We start from the raw sequence: 11979 nt of genomic DNA on the forward strand, positions 1-11979 counted from the left end.
TAAAAATGATTTAACTTACAATGAACTGGATGAAAGTAGTCAACCTGTATTATCTGCTATAACACCTGCCTGCCTGGACAAGCTGACACCCTTGGATCAGATCTGCCACCTGGTTAACTGTTACTCATCATATTCAGCTCACACCAAGCGGTGGTATTTTTTAGCCAAGCTGTCTCACTCTCTGTGCCAGGCAGAGAATAGGCACCAGGGTAATATGACAAGCAACATGACATTAAAAATAAATAAATATCAAAAGCGCACTACCCCGTCCAATGAAGTACACAAAGTCTATTTAACTGGAGCATGAAATATTCAGCCAGGGGCAGTGAACAGTAGAGAAAGCCTTTATAAAAGCCTAAATTCACTGCTTCTGCTGCTGTTCAGTGTCCTTCACATCACTGAGGAATAGAAATCACAGGAGCCAATGTTTACTCCAGGCCTTAGGATGAACAAACAGAGGCTGGGAATTAAAAAGAATAAACATTAAAAAAAAAAAAAAAAAGCAGCAGCTCATCGTCAGGCGTGACTGATCCCGTCCTGTAGTCGTTGTCTTACCCTGCATGCATCGACCCACAGAGCTGATGGAGACAGGAGGACGGGTGGATGAGGAGGGGAGGGGGGGGAATACCTCCACCCGCATCGCACACACACACACACACACACACACATACACACACACATAGACATACAGGCCCTTATTTATCTCAGCACTTTATTAGATCACATTCCCGTCACAATCAAAACAGAAGGTAATTATACCCGTGCATTTAAATGCAAACAATGCGGAAAATGATACCATTAAAGCATAATCCACATATCTTAACTTCCTCCGTGTAGAGACGCGTTCCTTTTGCCAACCGATGGGTTAAATCAGCTCTGAAATAAACAGTCGAAAGAGAAACACAATAAATAGAGTAGATAGAAAAGACTCACGATCAGATTCAGGTGAAGATGGATGAAGGTCTCCATCTCGTCGGACTCTCTCCGTGTGAGCGTGATTCTCGTCGGTAACAGACTGACTTGCTGAGATCTCGCGAGCTTTCAGAGACTCTCAGTGCGCCAGCAGCATCCGCTTCTCAAACCGCACCCACTGGTCTCCATCATCACATTATCACCAGCCCCTCAGCCCCCCCTCTCTCTTTCTCTCTGCCCATGCACAGTTATCATCTATCAAACAATTAGTGGAATCATTACAGTTTTATTACTTTGACTTGATTCACACAGGCAATCATTTGTTGTCTTTTAAAGCAGATTCAGAGTTGAGCATGTGCTGTTATTTGAGAAAAATCCCTGTTTCATCGTTGGTTTTGTCCTTTATTTTCACAATTAGGCTGTATAATATACGAGACAGTGTGTATGAGTGAACGGAACAAGTGATTGTTCTTAACTCTGTCAAAAGCAGTTATTGGCAACTGGTGGTCTGAGGGCCACATTTGACCCACTGTCTAATTTTGTGTGGCCCCAAGGTAAATGCACAAAATGACTCTAAAAACAGAGAACAACAGCAAAAATACAGAGAATGACACAAAAATATCAAAACAACCATAAAAACACATAAGAAATGAACAGAAAATACACAAAACAACAAAAAACACATGGTCCTTTGTTCCTACTTTTTTCTTCTTTTAGTACACAGATGAATCATCATTCTAAATGCTGACATGAATGTTGACAATGTGAACCTTCGATCAGACAATCACATTTTTGTGGCCGCCACTGTGCTCATCTCTGGTTTATATGAACATTTGAAACAGAAACTATATGCTACTGTACTATATACAGTATTTACCCTCCTCTATCTTTATGTTGGTATATGTTTGTGTAATGTTTAACAAAAAGTAATAGATAGTTCACATAACCAATAGAGGTGGACCTCGGGGTCCTTTCTGTGTGCAGTTTACCTGTTCTTCTCGTACTTGTGTGGGTTTTTCCAGGTACTCCGGCCTCCTACCACAATCCAAAAACATGACTGAGCAAGCAACAAGCGTGTTGGACAAAACCAAAACAAATTGCAGCCTACTTACCTGATTTATTTTTATATTTCCCGAAAAATAATTAGTTAATAATTGTTTACAGACTATGGCATGATGATGCAGGACATCAAATTTGGTTGTTTGTGGCCCCTGAAATAAAGTATAATTGTTTTCTTTTGTATCTTTTAATGTAATGTCAGTTAATGATTTCATAGGTAATCCCCCTCATTGTTGAATTCATAGTTTTATTCCAAACATTATCAAAAGCCCTTTTCTCCCATAAGCACAGCGCGACACCACAGCAGTTGTGAGTTACCAAAACTGCTAGAGAGGCCTATACCGCCACATTCTATGTTTCATTTGCTCCATTACGCAGTGAACTCTATACTCCCTAAAGCTTCTATTCAGTGTACAGTAGGAAACTCCCCTCAGTGGTTACCACCCTTGTGTGCCATTTCATTGTGCATCTATGTAACAATTAGAAGAGGTAAAGTATGACATTTAACTGAGAGCTTGTAGCTTATTTTTGTGTTGATTTTTGCTTTTAATCAATTAAGTCTTGGGTTATGAAGGCTTGTGACTGAAGGATTATTGATAGACAGGTGAGCTGGGCGAGTAAGCAGGAGATAACTACTACTTTTTTTTATTATACCTTAAACATTGAATATGTCCTCGGTTATTAAGAACAGGTGACGGTGAGGTTTTAAAATATTGTAATTATTTATAGTTTAATTAATGATTTATTCTTCTGGTGCATGTTTGATGTAACAATTTTAATTGTGGTAGCACTTTCCCTCCTGAGGCATGAAGCATCCTGCACCAAGCACCTGATGTGCTTTGTAGCTCATATTTGTATCCAGGCGGTTGAGTTTTTTTTTTTTTGCCTGCAAACTGCTGTAGTCAGATGTTTTAATATTTGTTGGTGAGTCACTGCTCCACCGCTGTGATCAAACCCTGGACAACACTTAGTTCTACTGCCAGGCGCAGTTTGAAGTCAACTGTGGGCGTTATTAGTATTTGTTGGTTTCACAGTCTGATGAATTTGTGATGTTAAAGATAAATACATGTGTAAGGACATGAGAGGGAAAAGCTTTTCTCAAATGTTTCCGTTCTGATTTGAACACTCTAACACAACTTCCAAAACATTTAGTACTGAAGGCACAAACTTATCTCATGTAGCATCTGATTCACCTACAAAGACTGAAAAGATATACACGATAATATGATGTGCACTATAGCAGAATAAAGTCTATGGGTCAGTTTGCAGGAGGTTATATGTGACTAAAAAATAAACCATTAGATCATTTCAGACCAGCTTTAAAAAAAAAAAAAAAAAAAAAAATCACAAAACAATCAGTATTTGACAGAATATTTTACTAACATAATTTAGCCCTGAAATATGAAAACATGAAAATAGAGGAAAGCCATTTCCCTAGACTGTCCTGTGTTGCTCAGTGACTAGACAGAAATCTACAAAATAAGAAGTATGAGGATGAACCATTGTACGGTCATGTAACTTTCAGGTCAGAAAAATACTGATAAAAGGCCTTTTGTGATTAGTTCTACAGCTATTCTTTCAATTAGTAAATCTGACTCACAAACCTAAATCACAGGTTGTCCAACATCCTTTACCAAATTACAGGAAACATGCGACTTTGTTGAATTGTCCACAAGAACTGTCAGTAAAAACTAAGCGGAGGCGGGGTTGGGGCAACAGTCATTGGCTCCTCTCATTTCTTCCTGTTGTATATTTTCTTGGCAAAGTTCAGGAAAATTGAGTGTGGAAGGTTCTTGGCGTGGTCAGCAATGAGTTTCTGTAGCCGTAGGTAGCTTTCTTCTTCATATCTCTGGTACACTTCTGGCATTTGGAGAGCCTGGTACAGTTCTTTGACCTTTTCCACACTGGCATCGTCATTGCGCCCATAAAATTCCTAAAGCAGAGGAAATATAATCATCAACACTTAACATCAGCTGCATATTCTTAATTCCGTACATCTAAAAGATAGAGATCATAGTGACAGAAACCAAATTTAAAGAATGCTATACAATATAAAATAAATCTTGTGAAGCCCCACCTCCAGCTTTGCTTTCTGCTCAGCATTCATGATGCCCATGGCTGTCACCACCAACCAGCTGCATTTGTTGTCCTGGATGTCTGTTCCAATCTTCCCGGTCACAGCAGGGTCGCCGTAACAATCCAAGTAGTCATCCTTTCAGGTAAACACATCATCAAGAAATTCAGGTATGTGTAGTTTCATATTATCCACAGAGATATCTGTAAATGTATGTTACTTATGACGTTCACCACCACCACATACCTGTATTTGAAAGAACTCTCCCATCTCAAAAAGGATGTGTTTGGCATTACTGTGTTCCTGCTCACAGCTGATTCCAGCCTGTAGAATGAACCACAAACAGAAAGGGATGTAAAATATTTTTTTGATGTTCACAAATAAGATGGAAAAGTACTGAGAATTCATTTCCAGGACCTGTTTGAGCTTGTGAAGCCATGTTAGAAGGTCAGGGAGGCTAAGCACTGGCTACAGATACATGTAAAACTAAAGCATGCTGCAGCCTGTATACAGTATATATACTGTATAGTATAGATCAGTGGTTCTCAAATGGGGGTATGTGTACACCTAGGGGTATGCAATGGCACTACAGGGGGTATTTGAGAGAGAGTGGGAAATTAACAAATGAAAGCATTAAAAATATGAGGTTTTATTATGGGTTTAATGACTGTAAAAGATAAAAACTTAAATGAGATTCTTAAAAATGATGCTAAATTGTTGTTTTTTCGCAGTATTCTGAGCAAAATGTTAAAGTTGGACGAAAGGGGACAAGGGCGCAAAATCCCATAAAATAAATGTATAGTACCTTAACCAAGCCAAAACAACAAAACAAAAAAACCTTTTTCATTTACTGAAGTTTTGTATATTTCTAAGTTTTGTGGAATATTCAATTGCACTTTAAAATTTGTATAAAGGTTTGTGTATTATATAGCTTTCGTTTAACATATATTATATATGGCCTTTATTCTCATGTCCCCACAGGAATTGCCCTCTAAAGTTTTACTGTTTAATGTCCCCCCAATAATGAAAAGAGATTTTCTCTCCTGAAAGGAGATACTTGGAATCAAAAATAAGACAAATGTTGTACTTGAGCCAAAAAAAGTTTGAGAACCACTGGTATAGATGATAGAATAACATCAAATGAACCAACTATTCTACAAATGGCACCATCATCACTCTGGTCTTTTATATACAAACATCAGGCTCACCATGTACATAGCAGCCGCCACTGGAAGGTAAAAGGAGTAAAAGGAAGTCTTGTACTTCACAATTGCCTTGTACCTGGTAAACGGAAAGAGAAAAAGTATTTGTGGTGACAAATGTAATTGTTGTGAGATTTTATTAGTTTCCTCGGCCCCTTCTTACCGCTCCATGGTGAACCTGCTCAGGTCAATGTTTCCAGGTGGAGAGGTCATGAGGTCAAGCGCCTGGCCCAGCTCTGTTTGGAACGCCACCTGAAATAATGGACAGGAGAACAATGACAACCTGCACATGTCGTATGAATCAGTGTACAAACCCAAACAAGCAGAAACACATTGAAATGTCTGATATCACGTTGAATGGAGACTTAATGATTTCTGTTGGCCTACATTGTGAAAGATCAGGAGAAACTGGTCTATGCTTTTATCTCCAGCAGACTGGACTATTGTAATGGTTTTCTAACAGAAATCTCCCAAAAGAGCATCAAACAGCTACAGCTGGTTCAGAATGCTGCAGCTCGGGTCTTAACCAGAACAAAGAGGTCAGAGCACATTACTCCAGTTTTAAAGTCTTAACACTGGCTTCCAGTCAGCCTCAGAATAGACTTTAAAGTTCTGCTGCTGGTGTATAAATCTGTGAATGGATTTGGCCCAGAGCTCACACCATATATGGTGATGCTGCTTTTAGTTGTTATGCTGCAAAGAAGTGGAACAAACTGCCAGCAGAGCTGATATCAGCATCACATGGGAACATTTTTAAATCAAAGTTAAAGGCACTTTTTTTCTCTATTACGTATGATTGAGAGGGAGATTTCTGGTCATGTTGTTGATGTAATGTGTTTGTTGATGATTTTAATTGATTTTACTGATGATTTTAAATGTTCTTATTGATTTTAAGCTGTTGAATGTTTTCTGTTGCACTTTTTGATCATGTAAAGCACATTGAGTTGCCTTGTGTATGAAATGTGCTACACAAATAAATTTGCCTTGCCCTTGCATTTGTCATTGAATAATCTTAATCTTTGCTAGGTTAGGTTGAATGTACAGGATGGACAGTCAAGTCAATTATTCAATGGCTTACCTCATTAAACAACTCCAGCAGGTGGACATAATAAGGCTGATCCCTACAGTGTCTGCGGAGTAGTCTGTAGATTGCTCCCTCCAACAGAAACGAGTCGTTGATGGCATCCAAACCTATTTCTCTCTTTAAAAAGCACACAGACACGTTTTACAAGTCAAACCTAAGCCCATAATTCTCAGTGGGCAAAGACATTCACTAATGACATTTTAAATAACTCATTTTAAATAACTGCAGATGAGATCTTTCGACTCTGACCTTTTTGTACCAGCAGGGGTTTCCTCTGCGAGTCACGGATCCATCCATGATGTCATCAGCCACCAGGAAAAACGCCTGAAGCTGCAGGAAATCATGGCACAGAGGGAGCTCTTAAATTAAGAGTGTGTGTGACACCTCTGTAATGTGTCATCAAAACAGCCGAATGGAAGATTCTACTTGTGAGATATTTAATGCCACCTAAGAATGCAAAAAACTGCTAATATTTCTACACTTTCCTTTAGTCTTACACAACATAAGACTAAAAAAATAAAGTACACTGTATATTAACTTTGGTATAAAGCTTCCAACTGCAATTTTTGGTACAATTTTCCTTCCTCTGACAATTGTTAAATAATCAAATTATGTGAAAGTAATTATTTGTGTCTTATTACTTTGTTATTTGCTCATCTAAATTCACTTTCTGGTTGTCTTTTTGCTTCTGCTTCTGTTGTATCAGGTCTGCCTGTATTCCTTTTTAATTCTTACATCTTTTTCACTGAATTGTTTTCTGCAGTCTGCCAGATGTGCATCCTTCTGGTCCTTTTGTCATCTTGTTATCTTTTTGTGCTAGTATACAAATCTTTCAGATATTAAGTCTAGGAACCAAGCTCAACCCCCGGAAAGCACACATACGCACTCCACCAAATGTTATATTTGGCCAAATGTGGTCGGCCAAATCTGTTCTTTTGGCAACCACTCAGTAAACAAGGATCTGATGCTTTACGTTGTATATGTTAACGTAAGGGTTGAAGAGATACAGTCACTCAGATATGAATAATCCTTCTACGAAGCTCTCTATGAGCCAATCTCAAGACTACACAGCGCTTGTTGGTTTCAGCAGCAAAAGATCACAGTGTAATAAAAAAAAGCAAAATAAATCTGAAGAACAGTCATTTTCTGCATTATGTGGGGAGTTACTTATATTTTAACTGTTTTAATAGCAAGGCAGTCAGATGCAGAAAGTCCATTTCATTCTTGAAAGAAACAAAAACAAGAGATATTTTTATTTATTTATTATTAAAGTTTCTATGCTCAACCCTAAACTACAGGGAAACTGTGCAGGACACGGTATGAGTACAAAAAACAACATAAAGACATTGTGTAGATCAATAAATCAAAGAATTTGTTTGAAAAAAAAATGTGTAAAAGGTTGAAACATGTAATTGCAGCTCCACTGTAAACACACATAATATGTACAAAAGTGTTTTAACATCATTCTCACCTTGATTTATTGTGTTTGCCCCCAAAAACTATGCCAAAGTGACTTCTTAACCCATTTCTGATGTTTTCATGGACTGAAAGTTTATTTTGGGGCTCACATGGATTGATCAATAAGGCCTACACTATGTCTTTCTCCAAAAGTCCTACTAATCTTAGCCAAACTCTTTACTCATAAAGCCAAATTTCTCAAGACCCCACCCATCTTTATTTGCTTCTTAAACTAATTTTAACTTTATATTAAATCCCTAAAATTTATAGATTTAAAACTCGTCAAAGACCTCTAGTCTTTCTTCAAAAATGATACAATTAATGAAAATTTACAGCTAAAACTGCCTAAATTTATCATTTTTTAGGTTTTTTTTTTTGTGTCTATTTTCTTAGCTTTATTGGGATGCGTTTTATTTTCATTTTAATGCTTTTTATGTTGTATATATTTGCATTCTTGAAGGAGTCTGTTCATGATTAATATGGCATCTCTGTGATTTTAATGCCCCCCACCTGTGGAACGCCCTCCCAGATCACGTCAGGGCCCCCGCAAACGGTGAACATTTTTAAGAAAAAACTTAAATATCACCTTTTTACAGAAACTGATTTTAACAGTTAATGCCTCTTTTAGTCCTGTCTTTTAATATATGTTGTGTTTTATTTTTTTAATCCTGTAGCACTTTGAGGTTTGGCATCAAATGTAAAGTGCATTACAAATAAAATGTATTATTATTAATGTTTGACCTAAAAAAAAAAATTTAAAAATGGGGGAAAAACATAAAAAGAAATCAAAAACTATGTCTTTATCCGATAAAGAATAATGATCCTAACTTAAGCAGCTTTAAATATTGTGATTTACACTGTGTATAAATGTCCTCACCAGCTCAATGCACCATCCCACCACTAGAGCCCGCTGCACCGTGTCCTGTGTGAGCTGAGAGGGCGGGAGTAGCTCCCTGAGAGAGCCAATCACAGACAGTCCTCTGTTCCTCTTTCCTCCTGGAGTGTTATAGATTAACACCTGAAGAAAACAATGTCCGTGTAAAGTAAACAGAGTCACATTCACATACGTGTTAGTCTCCAGGCTGACTCTCACCTCTCTGAGCCTGCCCAGGGCGTCAGCCAGCACAGGGTCCTGGTAGTCTCTCTTTGTGAGCTCTGTCACCAGCTCATCAAACTGGGCTTCAAACAGCTGAGCGTCGGACATCGTCCTGACTGCAGTAGAATCTCCCTTAGACATGGAGATGCACAGAAGAGTCTGGGAGGTGTGTTTAAATCTAAGCGGAGACACCTGCACCCTCACGGTCCGGAGGATTGTAGATGCACCAGTGACCCAGTGCAGCAGTAGCTTCATTTTTTTTCCCTTTTTTTTTTTTTTTTTTTTTCTTTATTTAACAAATGAAGCTTACAGGCTCATTTTTTTTTTTTTTTTTTTTTTTTTTTTTTTTCAAAGAGCAGTTGCATATTGAGCGAATTACAAGGAAATGAGCAACAACAACAACAACAAAAAAAGAACATTACAATTTGTAACAATTGTCAACAACATTAAGGTGCAATGGAGTCAAAAGTCATAGCTGACAGATTATCAGAAAGCTACACTGCCTTTTTGGAATTACATAGTTTTAAAGTGTCCTTCAGAGATATTAGTTCTTTTAGAAACACAATAAAAACAGGTTTAGTGTCACCAAATTGACGAACTGTAAACTGTTTTTTTTTTTCTTGTTCTCCAAAATAGCTCCGAATTCAGTATAAGTTAAAGACAGTATTTCTAAATTATTTTATGAAACACATAAACAAAAGCTGTCCCAGAAGATTTTTCTATAGACACAAGTTTCTATATTGTTAGTGCAAAAAAACAAAAACAAACAAAAAACAGTAATTTTCACCAATTTTTCATTGTAAAAACTCTTTACAGGAATAAATATTGTTCATAGTTTTAAAATGCACTTCTTTAGCTTTAGGCGTAATAGTAAATTTAAGATAATTGCATCTAATATTTTTAACGTTTTGACAGGTGAATCTTTGTTCTAAATTTCGTCTTCTAAGAGATAAGGGGAAGTATGCATTGGTTAGCGCTGTTCTGAGAAAATTGTTGTTACATTTCTTGTCCACAAAGGGTCAGTCCTGGACCATTAAGGAAGGCACATGAGGAACAAGGTGCAGAGAACCTTTTAGAGTGCAAATAATAGCTTGTTGTATTGCATTAATAACATCAGAAAATGGTTGGATTGTTACAAGCAATATTGTATTTACGCTTGAAATCGGCAAAATTAAGTAAATTCTCTCTCTCATCCATTAAATGCAATACTGACTTGATCATCCCAGTCTTTAAAGTAATATGACTTTTTTTTTTTTTTTTAAATAAGGATATACCGATTGTTCCATATTGGCGTGTTATGGGGGTGTGAAATTATGTTTATATATTAATTTACAGTACTGTAGGACTTGTTCATGGAATTTTGACATTTTTATGGGTAGTTTGGAAGCAGCTTCATTCTACTTAGACTAAGAGGTCTAACAACTAAAGACACCATTGGCTGTGGATTTCTTCCAGGCTTCTTTTCTCCACGGAGCCCGGTGTCATGGTCTGAGTTCACATCGTACTGAGATTGTATATGTGCATATATATATATACTACCGAAAAATGTTTTTCTTTGCTAAAAAAAAAATTAATACATTTTTGTTTTCAAAGTGAACAAACACGTGTTTTATTTGTTTATTGAATTATGTTAGGGTTATAATCTCAGTACGGAGGTAAACTCAGACTGTGACACCGGTTGAAATGTCAAAGTAAACACTATTATTAACCAGCAGGTTCACTGGCATTAGCGTAGGCTACTTATAATTTAAAAAAAAGATATTACAAAGATATTAAAAGGCAAGATATTACATAGTAAACATAGTTTCCATACATGTGGACATTCTCATTATTTTACCTACCATAATGACGATGAAAGGTTAATACTTTCAAAGTAAAATACAGACGAAAACCCAGCTTCTGATCCTGCGATTCACTATCGACCTGAAGTCATTGAACGTCTCTTTCAACCAGGTATTAGATGTAGTTCATTTTCGCGCTTCTATCCGTTTTATTATAGGGCTGCCGCACTAAATATCCCAGCATGCTTTGCGGTGTTTGTGTATACGGGGGCGTGGCTATTAAGAGCATCATTTGACATCATGAAATTTCATTGGTTAGCTGTATCGACCCAGGATGGGCTTGCACACCAGGTGGCCAATCAGGTTTGAGAAAAGGCGGAGCTTCACTCGAGTGGTGACTCGCGAGATACTTTCACAAGTCAATTAGTAAAACTCCAAAACAAGATCTATTCAGAATTTGAATTGACTAAATAAAGTTTAAGAAAGAATAGAAAAAAAAGATCTATTCAGAGAAAGAGCATAGATCAATTAATTAAACAAAATTTCTCTTATTAATACACAAAAAAGGGTCTTTGTTGAAAAATAAATAGAAAAAAAAAATTAACATTTGCACAGCTTTTATTTACATACTCTATTTATTTTATATGTTGAAGTACATAATTTACAATTAAAGTTTTTGTTGACATTATGTCTAAAATAGAGAAAAGGTGTCATACTTAGATACATTAATAATTCAGGTGTCATTGTTTTAGCCTGTGAAGCCTGCCATACAGATATACATATCTTCAAACAGTAATGTTTTATGAGCGACTGGAGGTAGAAACACAGTTCAGTGCCTTTTCAGGGAGGGGGTTTTAAATGTTTACCTGCATCTGTTTGCAGGAAGGGGAAAAAAGAAAAAAACAATGAGTGAGTTCATAATGTCCCTTAGCTGTAATGGAGCCAAGGTCAGTACAATGTGTCCCCACCAAAAAAACTAAACTATTTAATAGGAATACAGTCTTGTATAAGTCCTCAAAATCTTAGTATCCGGAAGATATTTTATGTTCACTGTGGAACAGAGTCTGAAGGATTTTTCGATGTGAATGAACTAATCCAAAGTCTCTGCATGTTCAAAGAGATTGGCCAATTCAATGTAAAGCAATCAGTCTGAACAGATACCGCACATGACGTCTGCACCAAAATCATTTTCATAATTTCACAACTGTCACGTACATGCGGCAGGAAAAAGTCTGTAATATCAATACAATAAGTATTAAGAAAATGAAAACATAATGCACGGCCATGTTTGCCGCCACCTGAAATAAAACATT

At 37.0% G+C, this 11979-nt stretch overlaps 2 protein-coding genes across 4 annotated transcripts in view; both read right to left on the reverse strand.

Annotated features, from left to right (window-relative positions):
- rusc1 (RUN and SH3 domain containing 1) overlaps nt 1–1016 on the reverse strand; it is a 31472-nt gene extending 30456 nt beyond the window's left edge. For both annotated transcript variants that reach the window (XM_028470651.1, XM_028470650.1), the window contains exon 1: nt 934–1016. The gene's annotated coding sequence lies outside the window, so the exon portion shown is untranslated. The remainder of the gene's footprint in view (nt 1–933) is intronic.
- Nucleotides 1017–3330: 2314 nt separating this feature from the next.
- On the reverse strand, nt 3331–11135 carry fdps (farnesyl diphosphate synthase (farnesyl pyrophosphate synthetase, dimethylallyltranstransferase, geranyltranstransferase)). Of its 2 annotated transcripts, XM_028470976.1 has the most exons (10): nt 10727–11135; nt 8883–9017; nt 8667–8807; nt 6581–6661; nt 6326–6448; nt 5411–5499; nt 5254–5326; nt 4292–4369; nt 4049–4183; nt 3331–3904 (listed from the first exon to the last, which is right to left on the reverse strand). In XM_028470976.1, exons 1-10 carry the CDS (start codon nt 10727–10729, stop codon nt 3704–3706), a joined length of 1059 nt encoding a protein of 352 aa, XP_028326777.1. In that variant the 5' UTR covers nt 10730–11135; the 3' UTR covers nt 3331–3703. The 2 variants fall into 2 exon arrangements, with proteins under 2 accessions (XP_028326777.1, XP_028326776.1); XM_028470975.1 differs by lacking the exon at nt 10727–11135 and having other exon boundaries at nt 8883–9236.
- Between the last annotated feature and the right edge of the window lie 844 nt (nt 11136–11979).

This window comes from Gouania willdenowi, chromosome 16 (assembly GCF_900634775.1).
Source record: "Gouania willdenowi chromosome 16, fGouWil2.1, whole genome shotgun sequence".
NCBI lineage: Eukaryota > Metazoa > Chordata > Actinopteri > Blenniiformes > Gobiesocidae > Gouania > Gouania willdenowi.